Source organism: Amphiura filiformis, chromosome 12, assembly GCF_039555335.1.
Source record: "Amphiura filiformis chromosome 12, Afil_fr2py, whole genome shotgun sequence".
Taxonomy (NCBI): Eukaryota; Metazoa; Echinodermata; class Ophiuroidea; order Amphilepidida; family Amphiuridae; genus Amphiura; species Amphiura filiformis.
In genome coordinates, this window is record NC_092639.1 from 51,699,667 (window position 1) to 51,724,477 (window position 24,811).

The window sequence follows — 24,811 nt, forward strand, 5'->3', positions numbered from 1 at the left end:
TGTTGTGCGCTACGCGTGCATATCGCCCCGATAGCTCGAAAAATGTACAATCTCTCTAAAAACAAAAAATTCATGTTGCAAAGGTCTGCAATTTTTTTCCAGCTGTGCCCCTGAAATTATTTTGACCCCCCCCCCCCTGACCATGAAAGCTGGCTACGCCTCTGTTTTGCTCCATGGTTCAGTATCTATGTTTGTATGTATAATATATAGATCAGCATTTGTCATTTTGTCTAATTTTGTGATGGATATTGTTCTTCTAAGAGTTCTTCGAAAAACATCTACTTTGTGTTCTAGTTTTGTTGTCAGTGTCCATAATTCACTGTTGTATAGAAAAATGGACCTATGCTTAAAAGCATTAAAAGTTCTCATTTTTACTGAAATGTTTGCTCTTTTGCTTTGCAGAAATTGTTTGAGTTAGCCACATGATTGAATTAATGAGTATGACTTTGATAGTAAAGGCAGTACAAACATGTAAGATATTAACAAAAAGATAGTTCAACAGTTCGAACGATAGATTTCCACAACGTAGACCTGTACAATGTATAAACACGAACATAGAATAGAAAGGATAGAAGAATGAACGGAAAATGCGACAGGTAATAAAAATGATATTAACAGCGAGTAGATGAATAAAATGAAATGAATTTTATCAAAATTAATGAAGATGAACCCAAAAACAACAAATGAAGAGTGAAAGGAAAATACTACCGGAGTAATATTAAAAAATATTAATATCGATAATATTAAGCTAACGCATGAGTTACCAGGCGCATATACAGAATTCTAGCAACCGGGACGCGGATTTCTTGGTGAGCTAAGAAAGTATCATAAAATGTATAAGGGATGAAATCAAAACTCGACCGGCGCTTGACCGCCGGTCCCGTCCGGTTGCTATTGTTCTAAACAATGGTAACCGGTCAACCGCCGGTCGAGTTTTGATTTAATCCCTAAATATATGGCCGCAGACTTGTTTGACACATTAACATTTTATCAATCAAGAACATTTTATTAATCGATGGACTCTTTAAGTTTTTAGTTTCATATTAAATATTTAAGTTGAGAATGATAATATAATAAGCAAAATGAAACTCTTTGTATGATGACCACTACCACCAGTTGCAGCAGCTGCGTCAAACGGAGGGGGGGGGGGGGAGGGGGTCCTCATAGTTGAAAGTGTACGGGGATGTGCCACGGATTTGAGGTATCTCGATTGAATGGGTTCTCAGTGGAGACCAATGCACCCAATTGGGCGCATTTGAACAAAAGTGACCCCTAAAGTATAAGCCCAACTTGGGTAACCCACTGTAAAAAAGGACCGTAAATTATTGGACGCCCGTATTTCGAAATTTGCCGTAATTTTACGGGAAGCAGTCGTAAGTAAAACACATATTTTTGTGATTAGAACCACCTACCTACCTCCACACTCACCCCTACACCTACATGTAATACTACAAACCCATGTGTGTCACTATTAACTCCCTCTTATCACACTGAAATTAAAATTTAAATTCCGTAATTTTACTGATCCCTGTAAAAGTACGGGAAAACCTAAGGTTTCCTCCTTCTTGCATTTTTCCTATTCCATGGAGCTGTGTTTCTTCATTTTAAAAGCGTTCTCGAAGTATGTGTATTATTATTATTATAAATTAGCCTTAATCGTGACCTAGCACGTTTCTAAGGTTTCATTATCTAATGGCTCTCTATCAGTACCTATCGCGGAGACAAGTTTCGAAATGAATTAGAGTTTAATTGCAAAACGAGTTAAGTGTACGCAGAAAAGAACCACACAATTTAAATTAAACCACATGGATTAATTTGGTAAAAAAGGCTCTTTGAACGCCCAGTCAGATTATGCGCCTGAGGCAGAGACCAATAACTCAATTATTGAAATCGATTTCGCTGGAAATCGATTAACCTTAATAGTTTCTGTTATTTGTAACGTGAATGGGTGATTCCATTTGAAATCTACACACTGTGTGGGAGATTAAAGGCACATTCAGTGATCCCAGCGCAAGTGTAGGAAAATAAAATTCTTTAGAAAATGTTTAAAAGTGAAGGATAAGTCATTCAAATTGTCATTTGGTATTTTTGAAATGAAAAATCTGTCAAAAAACAAAGCAAACGGCAGTATTGACGAAATTGAAGCCCCATTCAAATGCATCTCATTTATATACTGACAGTATATAATTATTACAGATTCATGTAAATGCCTTATTTTGTTTTAAATACACGGCTTTCACTAGGGAGTGTATGGATTTCAACTAAAACAGCCCATTTACCGTCGCTGCAGAAAACGTCGAAAAGCTGAAAAATAAAGCTATTCGTTTGGGCAGAAATCGCAACGGAAAACTAAATCTCGCACCCGAGAACAGAAAACGCAGGCCACAGAGTCTGTCGGAACAAAAAACAAAAAAAAAACAACGGAAAGCCATAATATTAGTCCAGCGTTTTCCGTGCAATTTTCAGGGAAACTTTCCGCCGCGTTTATCGAAACCAAGTCGTGTGGAAATTACAAATTTATCTTCTACTTCATGCATGTCTTTATACAGAGCCCATTATTTCAATGCACTTTTATCTCCTATTCATTTCCTGATGTAGCGACTGAAATCTTGTTTCGTTATTCCAATGAACTGATAGGTTACATATCAAGTTAAAAGTGCTCTTTTGTAAGGGATGAGTCTATAGGAATAACGACCAAACAAAGAAATTCTTGTTTAAGCCGTAATATTGTAGTCTTTCAACCCTTTCACAACTTCAGCTGTGTAACTTTAAAAAAATTCCCGCTAAAAAGTGGTTCTTTTAATTTTAGAAAATACATTAATAATCGTATTGGACTTTTCGTACTGATCGTACTATAGACTGGGATTACATGTGACGTCATTGCCAGGCAATTGGTCTCTATTGTTCCTTGTCCGGAAATATGCCCACGCAGTCAGGGACCGTGCTTTTAAAACTCCCGCCAGATCACAATAAGGCCATTGAACTGCGTAGTAGCCATACGTACTCATTGAAGTATAACGGTAGCACGTTCGCTTACCGACTCATTATTAATGTGTGGAAAGGGGTCAGGGACGGCATTCTGGTCATTCTAATCCTTTCTTTTGAGGTCAATAGATAAAAGAAAGGCCTTGAACACAGGTGCCGAGTTGTAAATAATATTTAATCATCAAAGCTGATGGCATAAGAAATTTCGAGGAGGCAGCGCTTATTATTTCTTGTAAACACAATCTAATGTGGTACTCACTACATGTAGAAGGCCGGGCGGGTCTGCAAATTAGTGCATGAAGCTAGTAAAGATATAGCTTTATGTTCAGTTTAATCAATTAAAATACTATGGCTGGATATCAAAAAAATCGCGAGGCATTAAGTATTAATTTTATATTATTATGACAAAATCCAGTCCCTTCTCAATTGAATAGGCTCCGAGATTAGACTTTCCTTTCCAAAAATAAATTATATGGCCTAGAGGACATGATATAGGCCTAATCTAATCTAATCTAAACCCATATTCGGTATCCAGAAACCTTCACAGTCTGAGCGGCGCTTGCACTCGCATCGCATTAAACTAGACAAAGTTCGCTAAACTGAGGCCTGCTTCAATTGCCAACCTTTATCGAGGGGCGAGTTTGAGGTTTCATAGTCATCTATTACCTATACCATTTTTCACCCCGATGTGGCAGTGATGTCAACGCGTTGTGAACAGCTGTTTCGCTCGCGCATCTATGCGGTGTCTTTAAGCGCGTGCGTATGTACACCAGCGCCATCGAACTCCAGCGAGTGATGCTGCGCCTAATAAAATTCGTTTCATATCTCTTTCCCGCCATGAGTGTCGCAAAATACATCATCTCCCCGGGGGAGTACAGAGTTATGTTCATTGCATTCTGGAAAACAGACATTTCGGCTGGTGCCTACATCACAAAAAAGGAATCCCCGATCATCACGATAATGGCGCGCGATCACGAACACCCGGCAAGCGGCAGAGCGTTTCAACCAATGACAAGTCTTGATTGTGTCCGTTTGTATGCAATGCGCGTGCGCAACGCCGCTCATTGCAACCGGCATGGTAGTATGAAACCAGCACAGAGGAGTAAGATATCTTACTCCTCTGTGGAAACCAGCTTTATACTGACGTGACCCCGGATGTGACGTCACTGTCACATCAGGGTGAAAAGTCTCAGTACCAGCCGAGTTTGTGCTCCTCCGTCACCGTTAGTGACGGAGGAGCACAAACCGGCTGGTACCAAGACTAGGTGAAATGGTATTGAACAACGCAAACCAGCCAAATTTGTCATAAGTTTGAATAGCCATTAGAACAACCGTGAATATAGTGTCAGAAAGTCTTACACATCTTAGTATAACCTTGTCGTTAGTGTGATACTGAATGCAGCGCCATATTTGGAATATATTCGTACACGGTGTGGGCAAATAGTTGCTCAAATGTAGGCTAAGTAGGCCTAAATCATGAAAATCGCTTAATCGGAATAATACTAACCAGTAACGGACACTGAGACAGCACTACGTTTGAAGTTTGAGGTAGTAAAGCTTTTCCTTGTTATAAAAAACAAGGAAAAAGGCAGTCATTTTATCACAACGCGATATTTAAAAAAGTACATTTTGAGAGGGCCTACGCTGGTTCTTTTGATTCTAGTGTAAAATCTGTTCATCACATGTAGTCCGATTTGGTATCTATGGTCTCATCAAAGTCTTGAGAACTCTTTTGGATGTTATGTTGGTTAACAAAAACGATACTGTTAAAAATAGCGGTATTTATGCAAGCGACGTATCTATTGTGTAAAATGCATTGAAAATTGTCGGCTAAAGAGGGCATATATTAAAATCGCGAAGAGTAATAGCAACAATAACTATCTACATTCCAAGCGGAAACGCTTTTCAAAAACATACCACCTTTTTCGGGCAATCGCTGAAACCGAAATATGAAATTCCAGGCCCTCTGTAACAAAGTGCGTGAGCAGAAATGACCATGAACTTGGGTCACCGAAACAAGTGTTTATATTGGTGTCAGGCCTATCATAGTGATACAACAATTAGCCCCCAATAATGGCTTTCATTTGAACCGTTATTTGTTAAACTGCGATTTTGACTTTTTGAGAAATCAATGAATGTATCAAAAAACTTTTCGAAAGTCGATTTATATTGACATAACCCGTTAAAAGTCATACTTTATTGAATTTACAACCGTATGACAAAACAGGCGAAAATAGTAACTTTTTGCACAAGGTTTGCAATTTAAAGAGAGTTGACTATTGCTCATTCTAGTGACTCTAGTATATGGACAATATAAGTGTGCTTTTTATTTAATGTCATTAAATTTGAAAAATATTGTAAGGAACACTTAAGGGATCCAAAATGAGCGTTTATTGCGTTTCGACAGTATTTTTGTGGGACATGAGAGCACCTCAGACCTATCGAATTGCATTCTGAATACGAAGCATGTCTTTCTGATATCAAATAATTTTCATTTTTTAAATCACAATATAATACAAATTTTATGACAAATTATAAAAATGTGATATTTTTCAAATTTTTGATATATAACAGTCCTCGAAGTAAATTATATAAATCTAATGATATATTCTTAAAGTGTATGTAGCAGGGAGGAAAAGCCGACGGTCAATTGAAAATTTTGACCTTTCATATTGAAGATATGGATTTTTTCCCAAAAGACCTAATTTTTTTTTGGTGTTTTGGGAAAAAATCCATATCTTCAATACGAAAGGTCCAAATTTTCAATTGATCGTCGGCTTTTCATCCCACCTACATACACTTTAAGTATAAATCATCAGATTTATAAAGTTTACTTCAAGTACTGTTAAATATTAAAAATATCAATTTTAATGATTTGCCATAAAATGTGTATTAAATTGCGAATTTCAAAAATCAAAATTATTTGATATCAGAATGACATTCTTCATATTCAGAATGCAATTCGATATGTCTGATGTGCTCTAATGTCCCAAAATAAATACTGTCCAAACGTTCATACCCCAGCCCTTAAGGTTTTGACTTTTAAAACCTACATTTTGGTCAAAAAATGTGTTTGGATAGGTAGTTATCAACAGATTTTCCACATTCGCCTTGCTATAACATTGAATTGTGTTATCTATTGACCTAGTGCCTAAAAGTGTTTTTAGGGGGAAGTGTTAGCTTTCGTTTGATATAAAAAATAAAATTCTGATTGGATGAAGGGAACACTTGAGGTTTCGACAAAAACCAATCATAGAGGGCCATTTTTTAGCAAGAAGCTTCATAGCCCCTACATTTCTATGCACTCAACCGTGTAGTGTAATCAAAGACTGTGGTGGAGACATTCACTGCTTGTTGTTCTCTGCTTGGAAGCTCTTGGAGGAAAATGTGTGCTCAGGTGTATCGAGGTGGAACCTGTGGGCATGATGGTTTATAAGAGAATCGTTTTTGTATAGAAACCTTTCCATATGTAATGTGATAATAACTGAAAGCAAATAGGGCAAAACATATACCCAGAACCAACAAGAACTCATTTGTATTTTGAAATATATTGTTGTTAACGTTCGACATAATTATATTAGGACCAAATTAAAAAAAAAAAAGCAGTATTGAAATATTTACCTCCTAAAAAGTGCGAACATATTTAGTCAGCCTTTGTCTTCACACGGACTCTTATACGAGTAGGAATAAGAATAATGAATAGGACCAGGAATTAAGATAAATAATGAATAGATTTCTAGGGCAATTATTTAACTACTTCTTCTTTAGATACAAATGTGGAGGTAACCTATATAAAATCTATACAATTCAATATCAATTGATAATCAATGAATATTTAATTTAAATAACTCACGAATTTAGGTAAACGGGTCATTCTTTGGCATAAAGAACAGCTTTCCTTTCTTGATTTTGGTGCCATAGTACAAGGCGCTCTCCGGTGATTATTGAGTTAGGATCTAATTTATTTTGATACATTAGTGGAACCAATGTTTTTGGCATCCTTAGACCTCAATTGATAAAACTAGAATTGGCTCCATTTTTTTTTTTCTATGGCCCCTGTGCTTCCCACGAAGGGTCGAAGGTCATAATGGGGCCAAAAGTTAAAATTTGTTTTATCATGTTGTAATATACCTCATTCTGCACAGACTGCACTACCCCACTGACTACCCTATTCTAATGTTCTCACTCCATTTGAATGAGGAATGATAATTTTTCTTCAGTTGGGGTTTGATAAAACAGATGCGTGTTTGTGCACGATATACAATCTCTACAATTTATTAGTTTTTTCATCTACTGTGGTTGACGCAGTGGCACCCTCTTCTTTATTTTTGATACCACCATTCAGTTGCTTCAAACTACATCCAAAAGCTTTACGATAAGCTTGTCTGTATCGCGGATTGCTCAGTCCATATATAAGAGGATTGAGTGAAGAGTTGATGAAGCGGAGACAAGTCCCGTAAAACTCTAAGTTTCGAACCACAACAGGATAGATGAAAACTTTATTCCTGGTAACAGCACCGACAAATTCTGCTGCGGTGCGAATTTCATATGGTAACATCAAGATAAAGAATATCGTGCCGTTGATGATAAGCATTTTTGCCACCTGATTTCGTACACGTTGCACATCATTTTGCCTTTCTTGGCTTCCTTCGCCTCCGATATTGCGATTTCCGAGACGCGTGATGATCAACGAGTACAATACAATATTCAGAATCAAATTGACGACGAAAAATGATGATTGGATCCCAAAGGAAACGTTAAACCAGGAATACGCTATTGGAAAACAAAACGTTTGTACATCACCGATATGATAACGTGCCATTTCTTTCAGTCCAGGCGGCCAGAGAATGCACAATGACTGCGATTTTACGTGTATCATACTACTTAAAGAACCCATCGTAATAGCAGCCATCCAGGTGACAACCGTAACCTTTATGGTGTATTTTTTACCAACAACTATACGATGCTTTAGTGGATGACAGATTGCCATGTATCTTTCAAATGTAACAAGAGTTACCATGCACACCGATCCATAAAAGGTCAGTTTCATCAGCAGGGAAAACGATACGCACTGTGCTGTTGTATAGTATGGAAAATGCAACAGAATGCCAGGATTACTGTTCCATGTTCGCAGTAAATCAACAGCAGAAAGGACGAGAAACATGATGTCCGCAACAGCCAGATTTGCTAAATAGACATTTGTTACAGTTTTCATTTCACGTACGCGAGCCAAAACAAACAGAAATAACCCGTTCATCAGGATCCCCAAAAGCGCAATCAAAGGAGACACGTAAAACTTTAAGATATAGTTGTGACGCTTGTAGAATATCCCAACATTGATCAGAAGCTCGGGTGATACAAAATAGTAAAAATCAACGGGGAGATACTTCCCCGCTGCAACCATTTCATAACACGATGTATCAAGCCATGGGTTGTGAGGCATCACTTCCCCTTCTACACCTGAATCTCCACTATACATCATCGAATCATTTTCAGAGTCAAACAATGACTTGTTCATATTGTAAGTGGTCAAAGGATCTAGAGTAACTTCCATGGCTATTTCAAACGAAAGATGCGGAGGAAATAAATTCAAAAGAGCGATTTCTCACGGTTGTAAGTTATTACTGATACAGCTTGGTTCTTCTCAGAGCGTTATATGTTTTATTACGTCTTGGACCAAATGTGCGCAGTTGCGAAAAGAAACGTTGGTATTGGTAGATTTGGGTGATCAGTATAACTGACTGCGACGATACGCTCACGGCGAATTATATGAGTCAAAAGCTATGACCAATAATTATCATGGTCATGACTTAAGTGGATTCATCGTGTCTTTTTCCCGTAAAAAAGACAAATACTAATCACTGAGGATCGAGGACCAAGTAACTATATTTGTTAAACTTTGTTTGTAGAACTTTCAATTTATTGTTTGTAGTGGAAATGATTTAAGATATACCTTGGATTTAGTAATTGATTCAGTTTAGTGTATTAAAGTTGTGTAGGGTGTGATTATTTTGTCACGAAATTGATACAATTATCGTGGAAATTCCGTGAATTGTGAAGACGGTAGAATCTCTTGCGTATCGTAAATACGGTATCAAACGCAAGGAACAATAAAGAAAAGTGGGACCTTTGCCATGTTTGCATAAAACTGCACATAAATTGAGCGATTTTGCAATTGTATATCCCGCATGGTTCTAATCAATATTATGTACTGTACAATAGACTGTTTCAATTCAAGGTTTGATTTACACAAAGTACATCGCAGACAAGAAAAATTGGGGCTTTTGGCTTTGATTTAGTAAAGTAAAACGTCTGTTTTGGTCTCATAGCGCTATTGGTGCCCTAATATAGACAGCTCTTTCTATCGTACCCTGAACATTTGCATAGTGCTTTCGTTTTTATTCAAATGAATAACGATAACACTAAGCAAATGTTAATTATCATGCTTCAAACAATCATTTATTTCACCACTAGGGTAAGATAAAAAGAGTCATCGGTACCAAAGCGGGCACCGATAATGCTAGGACCAAATAAGATGTGGTGCCTAATCCAACGTACTGCGTAGTATGCACGGACCTTTAGTGTCATGCCAAGCAGTTCCAAAAATAGCCCTACGTGGGTATGTACTAATCACCGTCACCCTAAACAACTCGCCACGAATTGGAGCGCGGTAGCAAAGAATAGTAACAAATACGACCAAATTGGTGAACGAAATTTACTCTAGCATGTCTAGCGTGAATGGCGAAATGAAGTTAACTTCGTAATTCAGCCCAATCAACTATATTGCGTACCATTTTTGTTCCACTTCGAATAAGGTTTAATTAATTTTCATAGCACGCGAACCGGCAGAGATAGCAGACGGCTTCATCAATTCCGCGGCTCTCTACGCTACATTGGACTATTCCATATGACATCCATACATCTATGGAAGACTTAATCTTCCACACAGGGAGTGTGAATTGCAAATTGAGTTGCCTGAATGGATGGCTCCCATTTGCAGCAGTGGCGTAGCGACGCGTCGCGACGGGGCACAGCGTCATCATCCCTATATCTTCGTGTCAAAAATTGCCGTGATAGTAAATCGAATCCTCTCGTTTTTCAAAAGCTACGCATGGCGATTTTGTTCGAGATAGGCCGAACGACTCAGGCTAAGCATACCATATGCACACGATATGAGATACCACATAGCCTGCAACAGAGTTTCTATTTTTTATCTATGTTTTTACGATTTGCGCATGATCAAGTACCCCATATTATATTGCCATTACAAGAAAATTCGATTTTTGTCAGGTAAACCCCAGATTTTGTTTCCAATACACTAACTGGAAACGCAATACACTAATTAGCGGGGATTGCTGTTTGCTGTGGATATATTTTACTGCATTGTATCCGTAACGATTTTGAAATCGTTCGTCAAAATTGTGATATATTAAACTGTTTGAGAATTACAATTATATAAAGGAACACCTGTACAGAATATTAAAGCACAAGTCTATACAATGTACTACCGTATATCAACACACTATACCACTTTCTTTATCTGCGTCAATAATAGAATATTGATTTCAATCGAATTGAATACATCTCTCCATTTTGAGTTTGTACTCCACCACTGAGCTATCTAGCGATCGATTTCTAGTCAATCAGATGGGACTCCTTTTCTTGCGTTCGGTGAAATACCAATCGCCCGTCGCTCACCAACGGAGTATTAAGTTTATATTTATAATATAGGGTGTCGACACTGTGCGGGGAGGGGCAGGGGGCACATGTCCTGGGCTTTACCCTTAGGGGGCGCCGAATTTACCAATTCAGCATCGATTCTGCGCCCCTCCTAGCGATGAAAGTCAAAATCATTTGAAAGATCAATTTAAGACCGATATTCAACTTCATTATAACCAAAATTAATGAGTGATAGGCGCTATTTGTGCAAATATTCGCGCGCTCCGCGCGCTCTTGTTCCAAGAAATGGGCATAGAGGGGCGCCATTATGTATCTTTAGCCCTGGGCGCCACAACCCCTAGCTACGGCACTGATTTGAAGTCTCCACCCCCTGTGTGGGAGATTAAGATCAAGTCTTGCATAGGGGGTGCATGGATTTCAATATTTTAACAGCCCATTTTAAGTACTTTGGGTTCTTCGTGTTGCGGATTATAGTCGGGGTCGCATGGCAAATGCAAAAAAGGCATGCGTTTGCGGTTTGAAACCGTATTCGCCGTAGAAGTGATGATGTAACAAAATTAACAACCATAGCTTCTTTGTTCTGCATAGTCGAGCTAAAAATCTATCGATACATGTTGAAATCAGCAAAATTCAGAGATACACCTTTTTCTCGGTCAAATATAAAGTAATAATTTTTTTCTTCAGTAATGTCAGTTAAAAACATAGTCCTTGGGTATACCTTTAAAAAAAAAAATCTTGGCGTTAAAATTAGACATGAAATTGTGTCTTTCAGTGTAAGATTTTTGATTATTACAGGCCTCAACTTCGCCCGTGAGCTTTTTTCGGAATTAATTTTTGTTTGCGTTTTAAACTAATATAGTTCGCTAAGATATATCCCACCTCTGTAAGGCACATCGTGTGGGTCTATATTAATTATAGTTTTGTCAGCATATCCGTTTTGATTTCACTTTTTTTTTCACTTGCGACTGCCAAAAATGTCCAACCAGTACTTCATTTTCATTTCTAATATAACCAGCAGAAATAATCGATATTTATATTGTGGCTTGAAAAATCATCCATCCATAGGTACATTCGCGAGTTGATTTTGACAAAATTGGTGGTCGGAATTGAAAAATGGTGCAATCAAAACCGATATTCTGACAAAACTATGACATATAGCTTTATATGATGTGCTTTAGAAAGCTGGGAAATAATATCTTTCGTTAGCGAATTATAGTTACTTTGAAAAGCAAAAACCGTTGACCCAAAAAAGCTCACGGGGCAAGTTGAAGCCTGTGGAAATCGAAAATCTTACACTAGAAGGCTAAATTTTAGGGTTTGAAAAAAATATACAGTACCAAGTCTTATAGTTTTCTTCTGACATTTACCGAAGAAATGAAAAGTATTGCTTTTCATTTGACCGAGAAAATTAATTATGAAGTGAAAAGGTGTAACTAAATATTTTGCTAATTTCAACACCCAATTCGATCGTTTCAAGCGCATACTTAAGTGACTGAGTGGGTCTTGTTTAACAATAGCCATCGACTGACTAGTGTTCTTCGTGAATAGATGAATACGATTTTTGAATATATCGCCATGCACTACAACGTTCACGCGGTACATATGCCTTAAACCATAGGTGTCAAAGAACAGGGATAAAGACCTGGATCGTAATTCTATAGAATATCATGCTGATCACTCGCACCTGTAAGATTAGAATCTTTGAAAAGAGCGGTATTGTTTTCAATCTATGATTGACATACACCGGTGATGAGTGTATATTGTGATGTCTATTGCGCAACCTGCTTGAAGTGCATGGCGATATATTCAAAAATTGTATTCATCTATTGCTATGGGAGTTAATCCTGTTACATCATCACTACGGCGAATAACTACAAAAAAATCATTCTGCCATTTAGTGGATGATCCTCACGCGCTGTGGGAAGGATTCATTTTGCAGTTATTGACAATATTTTGTTATAAATGTTACGTTACAGCAGTTATGTCGAATGACTACCTTGTATAGATCCTAATGTATATGACATCATGATGTTAATTGTTACAGATGTATTGCTGATGAAAGTCTTCTTTTTAAAATGCATGACTAAATCAAACACAGCAAGACAATTTTTTTTTTTCTAGTATGACTTCAACTTGCATTCACCTATGTAAATTAACAAGTATCATTTTATTGGAGCACATTGACCCAATGTGGGTTATTCTTAAGACATTTGTAAGTGATAACATAACAACAAAAACAAAAACAAAAACAGTTTCCTTCAAATATATACATATCATTTTCTTTGTATTCCACTTATAATTACAAACCATGTTTTCTTATATACATCATATCAATATGACTCTTCTTACATAAAATATTACACATTGTATACAAAAATTGACTTCTTTAAATGTACTATGTAATATTTGTATACATCGCACAAAATGTATCCGAAAACAAAATCAATATTTTAGACACTAAACCAAATGAAGTTGTAAATTGTTTGGGAATTTTGTTCTGCGTATTTTGATCCCTCATTCGGTACGATGCGACTTCCTAAGTTGTACCAATTTGAATAAACACGAGTCAGAGCATTTCAAAAGTGACAACATTTCCATAGACTTTTCTCTCGAAACACGAAATCACGGCAGGTGCATGAGTGTTGATATGTCACGCTGTAATGAGCCCGTTAGAATAGCCGGTAGGAATCACCCTGAAGGGCTCTCCTTTTCTATTCAATTTGGTATCTTATTCGCACCGTGCTAAATGAGGCACAGTGACATCGCCCCGATATCTTCATAGTAGAAATCGCCATGGTAGGTTGAATCCACAGCCACCCATGGCCATTTTATTCGGACCTTATGAGATGCATATTATTAGCGAAGTGACCTGACTAAGGCTACTGACAATAGACGGGGTAATTGATTTCTCGCTGTGTGAGCAAGCTTGTATACGACATTGCGGTCAATGGTTATACTGTCTCCACTTGAGTGAGTGCCGCTATAGCCTGCTGCGCGCTGTAGTCCATACAGGACCAACGCAATATAACATTTTTGGTCAAATTTTGAGTTCAAAGCGCACGGCCAATTTTCAAAGCGCACGCTAACGACTATAATATCTGTTCAACACGTATTTTCAAGTGTATGAGACCACATCTGGTTTCTTGAGAAAAATTCATTTACGGGAGATATTCATCATTTTCTAACCCAGTATCCGAAGATTTTCGTCTGATAACAAATTCGTGCATAGCAATTCACGTGTATCGATCCCGTGTATTCATTTTAATGTCTCTGCTGCACCAAATAATTATTAGCCAGGCGATGTCGGTGTGTGAGGTATCAAATACACAGACCAAGATAAGATTATTCATCTAATAATTACTTTAGGTTGAGTGTCTCTAAGATTTTGCTTTTGTTTTAAGTGTTCGGTTACTTTGTTGCGCAGTATAGGCCAATAACTGTGTATTACTTGTTGGGAGTGAATTTGTGCACAGTAATGCATGCGTACTGAGATGTTGATGCGTCTAATGTACGAACAACAAGTAATACGGTTGTCAACAACTAATTTCATACACGAGAATAAAATTCTGTGATTTTGGATATTTCTATAACAAAATTGTCATTAAAAATGTTGGGAAATACGAGCAAATATAAATGCATCAACCCGCAAGGAAAATAAATCAATCCTACATGACGCGAATGCGTCCGAAAGCACTGCGCGTAGTACGTGGAATGTGCGCCAGTGCATTATTATGCTTTACAATCAATACACTCCTGAAGTTTGTTCCGATTGGTTCTCTTTTAAGAATTAATCGTACTGCTAGCCGTCCCATGTGTATTATTTTGCACAAGGTCAAATGTCAACGCTTGAAATAAACACAAGAAAATGTTATAAAAGGTGTCCAGAATGGAGATATTCGATATCTGTTCACGGGGCCCAAACATTCGAATTACGTCACAGCACTTTAAACAAAACCACATTGTCTTCTGGTAGCATCTGATTATACTTATGACATGTTTGTGAGAAAAACTTAATTTTTCGTCGATCTACTTATTATTCCAATGTGCTAAATTTGGAACACGCTGCCAATTAAGTACTATTATACTTTATATAAAGACAATATTACTATTGTCTTTACTATATATGTGCAATACTATTTACTATACTATATAATATTTGTGCTTTAGACTTGAGCTTTCTTCTGATGCTGTCAAATGAGATATAAAAATGATTGGTATCCATTTTCCATTGGTATACCAAAATGCAACATAATATTATGTAGCTAACATGGTATAGACAAACGCTAGCAACATTGTAAAAGGTTATAAAACTGCCAACTCTGGTCATTGCAAGAGGATTCAATGTTGCATTTGAACGAAGCGTTGTTTTTAATAGACATCAAAACTGACGGACGGGTACCAATCATTTTCATACACGCAGTCTGTATTTTATGGCAGAGTATAATCCTTTGAGTTGCCAAGAATGCACAGTACTAGATTGAATTGGTGAATTTAATGCACTATAATGGAAGAAAGAGATATAAAGACTAGTTTGCGTCTGACACCATATGTCAATCAAACTCGAGTACGGTTTGTTTACAAGTGTCGTAATGATATGAATTGCTGAATGCGGCGGTAAAACAGGGCTAGTAAAACTAGTCTTTTCGTCTGTCTTTAATTATAGGTGTTGTTACTATATAACGATTCTAAATGTTTTTTATCTTCAAGGCACACCTACTACCGGAAACACTGAAGAGTTCTCAACAGTTCTCTAATGGCGAAATAAATAGTGATCAAAACGTTTTTGCTAGGTGACAGCGTCTTCAGCAGATGGTTATGCTGCATAATATCTTAAGGTTGTCTACAATATAGTCCATGACGGCATTTGATTGGCAGTGTGGCGTCAGTTTCGCTTAGCCAGATCGTTTTCGCTAGGTCGACTAGCGTCTTCAGCAGATGGTGATGCTATGATGATAGGCTATCTTGTCAACAATCGGGATAGTCCTTGTATTACATCAAAAATCATTACAGCATATCCATCTGCTGAAGATACTAGGCGACCTAGCAAAAACGTAGGAGGTGAGCGAAAAATAGTATAGTGTCGAAGTTAAACTCTTTCATTCTTTTATCTACCACTTCGTATGAATATTCACTCGTATGTGGTCAACTTACAATTTTGGCACAGATTGTATAAAAACTGTGAAAATATCCCAACAATTTATTAATTCTTCTCTATTTGCACTCTCTGTGGAGCGCTGAGTGATCTCGAAAATCAAGTAGTCGACAGCAAAATCGACATTTACAACGGTAAATCCTGTATGAGCCGTCACAGCTCGCCGTCAATCAATTATGATCGGCCCAATTTCTGGAAATTGCTGCTGCGAACTCAAGCTTCTGTGCCGTAAATGTATCCCTGAAAAGCAATTTCATGGGCGTACCTCAAAAATAATTAAACACACTACTTGGGGAGCACAGTCACATAATACCAATTAATCAATTGCTTTGTGCATCCGATTCAACGTCTCCTGAATACGGTTCATAAATTTCATTTTCAACCATTTCCGTTTGCTCAGGTGCTAAGGATCCTGTTTCACCGCCCTCACCATGATCACCATTACCAGTTACTTCATGCTCCTCCTCTTCTTTCGTTTCGTCTATTATTTCTATATCATCCACAGGAGACTTTGGTCGTGGACGTGCTTTACCATAAATATGTTCCTTCCCCCTTATTCCACGAGCTACTTCTGGCGATGAAGAATCTGAACCTTTTGGGGAGTCTTTCCGCGGACGTGACTCTGACGATGTACGTGGTGCAGACATGTTCGGACTCGAAAGTGGTCGTGAAACAGATCGACCTAACTTCCTATGTGGACCAGTAGTAGGACGTGATCCCCCATCTGCACTATCGAACCCGTTATTGAACTGACCGAGTCCTGAAAGACCCGAATCGGGTCGTACAAGATCTGGTCTTTTGTTAGGATCTGGGAAAAGGCTATAGTAAAAATGCTCAGATATTTCACTCAATGGACGTATACTTGAGGCAGTCCTATCTAATGCAACAGTTGAACGTGTTCTATCATGTTCTTGTGTTCCAGAATCTTGAGTAGTATCCTGTGTATTATCTGGCGTAAATTGTCTGCGCAATGTCTCCACTTCAGCCGTTGATAAATGGGCAGATAAAGTACGAATACGGCGCATATGTACTGCTTCAAGTAAATGCTTAATTTCCTTCATAATCGGGAACGTCTTGCTTTCCCGTCTTACTGGTATCATATCTCTCATGATTACTTGTTCCCAAGAGCTCCTATCAATAGGTGTAGGGTCACTTTGTCTGTCTGATAACGTGAGAACTTCTGTACCGGTCCCAGTCCCTGATCGGGAGGAAATACCATCTCTGAAATTCAAGGTCATATAGCCAGTTGGATCTCCGTCGGTTCCGCGGTTGAAGAACTCAGGTCCGTGGTAGATGATATGGGCTGGGTATTTGCTTCTGCAAATGTGGAGATTATAACATAGTTTTAAATGATTGAGGTATATATGATGGTCTCACATGACCGAGACGTTTAGTAGATTTACAATACCTATTTCCCTTTTCAAAAAATCTACTATTGGCGTAATATAGGGCACCACGCTCAAATTAGGGTCAGGGTTTGGGGTTAGGATTAGAGTAAGAGTTCAGGGTTAGTATTAGGTTAGGGTTAGGTTTGGTAGTAGGAATAGTAAGTAAGTAGTATTAGTAATAAGAGTGATGCCCCGTATTCTACAATTAGAAAATTGAGAAATTATTAATTGAGTCGAGTCACGTCCATTTTTATCAAATCAATAAAGCTGGATATATTCTGCTAAATTTTTCCTTCATCTCAACTTTGGAATAGGTTCCTCAATCTCACTGATTTATCTCACAAGATTATCTAAAACTTGTTGTTATAAGCATTTAAGAATGTATGGAATTTAAGCCAAACTAATGAAAATAAACACTTGAAGTTTAGGAATCTGGCGCGGTACTTTTGCATGTCGTAAACGTCTATACCCGTTAATCATAAGGTCCGCTAGTCCTCTGGCTCGTTAGTCCTAAGGCCCAGTAGTCCTAAGGGTAGCTAGTCCGAAGCTTGCTAGTACCATAACCTAACTCTGACACTAAGCAGTTTGCTCGGGTTGTATTTTGCGAACATTATTTGGTTTTTGTTATTGCGCGTCTGACATGTCTATTGGCGCGAGTGAATAAATTCTAAACTTACACTCTCGCAAATTCACAATTCAAATTTGTATAGTGTTATCATTTTTCATTTAAATAAAAAAGTAAAACGAAAGCATTTTTCGAATGTTCAGGGTACAATAGAAGGAACCGTCGGTACCTATCGGGGCACCGATAGCGCTATAGGACTAAATGAGACTTTGTGCCTATGGTCAGTAACGGATTATACAACTCGCAACTAGCGTAAGTCGGCCTGTGCCCAGCTGCGTGTATGCCATACTATACCAATACACGATGTTATGAGATTAATGTTTTGCGCCAATTATAAGCCGAACAAATTAAATTTCGGACTAGCAAATCCTTTTTATTTCTCGGACTACCGAACCTTCTTTTCGGACTATAACGAATGTTGGGACTATCGATCCGACTAACGGTCTGTCCCGTAATATTACTCACCTTTTAGAGCACACTCGTGCATGGATGACTAACGACACGATTAACATAACAACTGTAGTAACAAAGAGTCCTACAGACACAGCCACCAAACTCACTGTAAATAGAGAAAGATTGGTAAATAACATAAAGTCACTCTGAGTATTTAAGAATAGCTATTATTTTGTCAAGCAGGCAGAAGGCTATTCCATTTAAAATTAAGTCACCCCCCTATGGAATACATGCCTTCAAAAATGGAGTAACTGATTCAGGTAGCCCCATTTGCAATTCACACTCCCTGTATGGAAGATTAAGGTAATGTCTTCCAAAGGGCAGTGGAATAGCCAATGTTGTATAATCTCACATAGACACCTTTAAAATCGGTGTAGTTTAATATGCATTTGTTTTGTTCAGTTCAAACGTCAAGGTCAGCTTTCTTGTATTTTGTGTAGCTCCTTACCAGCCATGGAGGATTTTTGTCCACATTTGCTTCCTCTTGGATCTGCCTTTTCATCAGTTGAGAGACTTGCAGTTATCTATTTGTACAATAATGTAGTCCGACTGGTAGGACCTGTTTTGTTTTAAAAAGACCATCTATTCTGACTCTGATCAGACCTAAAAGGCCGCAGGATCGCTCAAGAAAGATTAACCGCAAAAGTCCACTAACCTTCGCGGTTAATCTTACTTACGTCTAACTAGATGGTCTGGTGACAAAACAGATCCTACTCGTCGGACTACAATAATGCGTGATATAAATACAAGGTGGTATGCCTTAGCGAGGATAACAAGGCAAACACTTATATCTGAACTAAATGTCACTTTATCCATGTCAAAGAAATACATGATGCAGTCATGTCTACAGTAGAATTTACCGCGACCTTTGCAGGACTTAAACCCCATTAAAAGCTATTAAACCAAGATAATTCTCATTGAAAACAGCTCAACTGATTAAATCAGATCTTCTCTGGTTGTGCACATGTGTCTGTTTTGTATGTGCGGTATCGCAATGAGCTGGCATTTATAGCTTCAGTTGGGTAACCGATTATAAAGGAAACGCAAGGAAACAATGGTATGTGTACCTTTGTTCACGAAATGAGACAATGGCCTGCTTTTTGTTAACCAGTATTCTTGAAAATGAGCATCATAATGATTGTTGACTTAACACGGTTTGGAAATAATTTCTTCATATTTTTTGGTGTTATCTGTCGTTTACATATCCTTCCTAAAACACCAAAGTACGAACATTCCCAAACATCTAAATTAGCTAAAAATTTAGGACATGTTACAAAACTATATTTTCTAGAATTTTAGAAGAGTACTTTTAATATTGGCCGGTTATTTTTCACACAGCGACGTTAATTAGGCAATGTACTATTACCTATAACATACACTAAAACACCAAAGTACGCATATTTCCAAACATCTAAATTAGCTAAAAATTTAGGACATGTTACAAAACTATATTTTCTAGAATTTAGAAGAGTACTTTTAATATCGGCCGGTTATTTTTCACACAGCGACGTTAACTAGGCAAATCCCTTCTAACGTACGCTATTTGTAGAGGTCACGCGTCAATGGTAAGAGCACTGTGTATTGTGTATAGGAAAACGGACAGTAACTGCAGTATGACAGTCCAGAATTGTACTAAACAATAGCCTTAAATGCATATAAACTTGATCCAATTAAATTGGATAAGCTTATATTTTGATTCGGACCGGTATTTAATTAATCCGACAGTATAAGAGTATAGTTAAACGTCAAATTTTAAAGATTAGATGGCAGTACGACGGCAACTTCGTGACCTCTTTTGTTCGACAGAAAATTTATACGGGTTGGTGAATTCGAGTTACGTAACGCAATGTTGAAATTTTAGCCGGCAAACACGTTTGATCAAAATAGCTCCAGAAATGGAAGACACATGTCGTATATCATATATTGCTCCATTTATATATATTAAGATATCAAACATTTGTGTAAAGCAACAAATAACTTGTAAAAGTTGAATTAAATGGACAATAAAGAAGCTTGAACATGTCCAAAGTAGCTCGGAAAATGAGAAAAATTGCATGTCACGAACACAAAAATGTTCATATCATCAAGCAAGAAAAAGCGCCGGAATCAAAAATGGGTGTCATGTTATAGAATAACTAAAGTGAGCTTGCCTGAAAATTTTCATCAATTTTGGTTGGGGTATATTCTTAGTCGTATATTGAACATGTTGAAATGTTTATCTTTGTGCGTGACTACTGTCACGCAATATATTGTAAGGCCGATGTTTTTCCTGCAAAGAAACTTGCATTGTCAACTGTCCATTGTTGGTTATTTACCTTGAAAATAATACTCCCAACGTTTAAACAATTTTAAAGTCAGCATAAAGGTTTGTGTTGCATTATTTGGACGGTGTTAATTCATTCCAAAAATAGAATTCACGAGTGAGCCATGAGTGGGAATAACATTGCTATTATTACCGTATCTAGCAAATCACTGGTATGGGTTGGTGGTAAATACCGGGGGTAAATTAAAAATTTGGAAGTTCGATCTTGGTTCGAACCCCGCTAGCACCTCTCTTTGATTTTTGATTTTATTTTAACTCATTTTTTAAAATCCTAGTTTTCATATTTTTATCAAATTTGAAGTTTTGTTATTCCAAAAATGATAACAATATTTATAATATTAATAAATAACTGTCAGGAAGAAATATCTTGACCGCTTAACTGTGGTGTTCTATGTGGGATTAAATAAGACATCAAAGTTAGTTGCTCTATCTGGAAAACGAACTTGGCTGATTCCAATTAGGTGTAATCCGAGGTGTAAGTTGGACATTGTGTAAAAATGACAAATATGGCAAAATATTAGGTTTGAAATTCGTGCATCTCGTGATTTAATATGTGTGCATAAAAGCTCATAAAATATGTTGTCGATAGGGGAGGGGTCTAGTCCAATTAAAAAATAGTGAAAATCTGTGTTGATGTTCCTTTATTTGATAGGCCTACTCCGAGTATATAATCTTGAACTTAAAAATTACTTAAGTTTGACATACTTTATTTGAAATTATTTCATATTGAAAGCTACTGAACTTAAATGCAATTTTTAAAAAAGATATCAAATCGAATGTAGGATTAGGCCTAAATATGAAATAAATCATGAAAAAGGTGGGCCTTCAAGCTGACATTCATTAGGCCTATATTATTAAAGACAAAGGGAGAGAAAAAAAGAAAGAAACACGAACTGAAAAATTCTAAGAATAGCATGATGGTAATCGAACTCTCAACCTTCCGCACTGCAGACCTTCGCTCTGTCCACTAAGCCATCGCATCTTGTTCTTGCAACGGGTATTATTTTACTATCTTATTTCTCGTTCAACATGTCACGGTATCTCACTCAACAACAGTCTTTTTAAAACTGCTTGTACTTCAGTTAAATGAGATGATACTACCTTCTTTGACGACTACAATATTTTGTTACACAATAGAGTATTTTACATTAATAAAATATATAACAATAGACGTTTTTAATTGCTATATTGATCAATATAACATGCATAATAGACTGCGCCGGCTGGGATCCATTTCGTGAAGCATCTTGACACTTGCAACGTGCGCTTACGACACGAGGACTCAAGGAACACAACTTTTTAACCTACGACTAGGTTATTCCACCGCTCATTTTCGCTGAAAATTTAATACAAGCTCTGGTTAATTAATGTTTATCATAACAGAAAAGCATTAGACCGGCGTTTCCTCCAAGCTGTAGATATAACCATTTTAGTGATCGTGACATGCATTTTCTCTCATTTTTAGGCTACTTCGCGCTCCAAAAGCATTCATTTTTTCCACAATAATTCAACTTTTACACGTTATTCTTTGCCGTATACTCATGTTTCATATCTTATCTATGGGCTCAATATGGAAATGAAGGGAGGAACGACTCGTGTATTCCATTTTTTTGATGTTTTCTGAAAAACCGTATTTGCCACCTGATTTTCAACATTGCGTTACGTAACAGCAGAGGTCACGCCGGTAAAAATTACCGGAAGTGAGCTAAGTTGCTGTCGTACTGATGGGAAAGCTCTGATTAGAAACATTCTCATACCTGCAGTTACTGGAGCAATCTTTGTGTCCGTTCCAGGGTCTGTATCATTGGAATGTGGAGTCACCATTGGAGGCTCAATGGATGGCCCACTAAATGGTGTAGTAGAAAGTTCATACCCATCTGTTGTAAAGTCTTCTGTTGTCAGCAGTTTGGTTGTTGGGACAGTTTCTGTAGAAATATAAACAACATAATCAACATGCTTTTAGGTTAAAATAGCAGGAATGCTTTAAATCTGAAAGGCAACCAACATGACCAACCATGATGATTTCCTCTATTTTTACCTATTTCAATGCTTGGCAGAGGATAAAGACTGTGTGAAATAATATGGACACCAAAGTCGGAACATTTTTTACAAGACATCCTGACAAGAAAGGTACTCTAATTAAAAATAAAATATATTTCAATTTTCCTTACTTGGTTTTTGAGGCCCAGTCACGGACACATCGTCTATAGCAATATCGATGTTGACGCCACCAATAAAGCCTTCAAAGATAATCTGAAAACGGTGAGAGAAAGTGAAGCATATTTAATCCAAGGTGTTCACAAGATGTGTGGCATTTTTGAAAAATCAACTTCAAGCACTCAAGACTACTAAATGGAATTTCAGAAATGAACATTTCTAGTCGTATCTTGAATTGGCATGTGTATTCGGTAGTAGATGCTTAAAACATTTAGACAGGTTTTTTAAATAATTGCAAACTATCTGTTTAGTTATTTTAAAACAACTACTATTAAGCTCATTCGTTAGGGGTTGTGCAATAATTATGAGCCCCCGGTGGGTAAAATTTCGAACGCCTCGCCAAAAATCGCTTGCCCCCCTCTCGGCCTGTTAAAAATCGTTAGCCCCCCTCTTGGCCCGGCAAAAATTCAACATGCCAAATTTTTTGGAATCCCAATTTGCAACCTTAAATGGTCTACATATATGTTGCGAGCGCAGCGAGCAGAAAAAAGTTGCATATTAAAGCGTTTCCGTACTGTTTTCCCAAGCCCTTTTAGAGCGTTTTATTAAAAAGGTGCCCCATGAATGTGTGCCAAATATCGCTTGGCCCCCCCTTCTCGGCTGGCCAAAAATAGCTTGCCCCACTTTCGGCTCGCCAAAATTTCTTGCCCCCCCCAATTTTTACCTCCCCAGGGCTCATAATTATTGCACAGCCCCCTAAGAAGGTTTGTTTACACTATTCGTTTTAATAGTGTACAACAGTGTTTATCTTCATCGTGTTCATTATCAATCTTCATTGCCCGTAACACTAGCTTTAGCGCACGGCGGTAAGCTGCATAAAAACATCCCAGACGACCATGAATGACCTGATTTGACCACAGGTCATCCTCGTTCAAGATTATTGTTAAAACCTCGTTCACCCTCATTGTAACTTCAATCGGTTAATCTAAAATTTTGTGATTGTAAATACTCACGCGAAATCCCTCATTACACGTGATCTTGATGTCAGCCTTAAACCAATGATTTCCCCAACTGGCCGAGCTTGACCAAACTAACTGCTTCTGGCAGGCAAAGACATTTAATATTCCTTCCACTAATTCAGGATTAGAGTTGAAGATATGATACAGGAAAGACAAATCCACGTAGCCTTCAGGAGCCTCTATATACGGGGTAGCAATCCGGGCTCGGCCACCTATGGGTCCTGGCTTACCGATAGATTTCCGCGGCGTCAGATGAGCAAAGCGGCCTGTATAAAGGATCAGTTTAAAATAAAAGAATATATTGGAAATGCAATTCATCATGCACTGACTGTTTAGTGTCCCAGTTGTATTTTTGACACACTACTCTGTACGATATCGCTCGTTTTGAGATATATTAAAATAACAATAACCCTCTTTGCATGTTTATACACGTAGAAAATCTCAATAAATTGTGTTTTAGTTGCAAATGTTACAAGACTTGGAAAATGACGCATACTTTTTAGAACACAATTGCTAAAGCTACCATATAGCTATGCAAGGTAAAAACCGATAACTAGACGTCCCAAAAAACTACATTTTTGCCCATAAATTCCCATTTAATTCGGTTTAATTCACAATTATGGAAAAAAATAATTTTTTCTCCTGATTAAAGGTAGGCCCACAGATTAGGAATAAGTGAATCAAATGTTAAAGGATCGTTTCGGTATTGCCATAAAAATTACACAAAAAAGATTTCTCGGAAAATAGATGTGAAATATAATGATATGCAGAGAGTAAGTACACTGTACACATCATTCCCTTTTTGAAAAGTCAGATTTAAGAAGTGTCAACGTTTTTAAAACAACCAATAACATTGGAGCAATCCATAAAACTTAAAACAAAAACTTGAAGCATTTAAGCGGAGCATATTGCATCAACAAAAATACAGTTCATAAGAAGTTTGTGATGCTAAATACGTAATTATGTAACCAAATTAACTAGAACACAGCCAGTTTTGCATTAGGAATTAAAACGATTAAATAATAATTA

General features: G+C 37.4%; 2 protein-coding genes across 3 annotated transcripts in view; both read right to left on the reverse strand.

Annotated features, from left to right (window-relative positions):
- Window positions 1-7,123: 7,123 nt before the first annotated feature.
- LOC140165410 (thyrotropin-releasing hormone receptor-like) lies at window positions 7,124-8,581 on the reverse strand. The gene has a single exon (XM_072188717.1). It carries the CDS (start codon window positions 8,537-8,539, stop codon window positions 7,253-7,255), a length of 1,287 nt encoding a protein of 428 aa, XP_072044818.1. The 5' UTR covers window positions 8,540-8,581; the 3' UTR covers window positions 7,124-7,252.
- Window positions 8,582-12,785: 4,204 nt separating this feature from the next.
- The window catches only part of LOC140166375 (uncharacterized), an 85,152-nt gene continuing 73,126 nt past the window's right edge, over window positions 12,786-24,811 (reverse strand). For both annotated transcript variants that reach the window (XM_072189825.1, XM_072189826.1), the window contains exons 5-9: window positions 23,777-24,048; window positions 22,778-22,859; window positions 22,364-22,531; window positions 18,296-18,389; window positions 12,786-17,134 (exon numbers count right to left, since the gene is read on the reverse strand). In XM_072189825.1, coding sequence (XP_072045926.1) covers window positions 16,138-17,134; window positions 18,296-18,389; window positions 22,364-22,531; window positions 22,778-22,859; window positions 23,777-24,048 — 1,613 coding nt within the window. In that variant the 3' untranslated portion in view covers window positions 12,786-16,137. The remainder of the gene's footprint in view (window positions 17,135-18,295; window positions 18,390-22,363; window positions 22,532-22,777; window positions 22,860-23,776; window positions 24,049-24,811) is intronic.

Bases quoted from the DNA above. Each gene is read 5' to 3' on its own strand.
- LOC140165410 (XM_072188717.1), bottom strand. From the start codon at position 8,539: ATGGAAGTTACTCTAGATCCTTTGACCACTTACAATATGAACAAGTCA.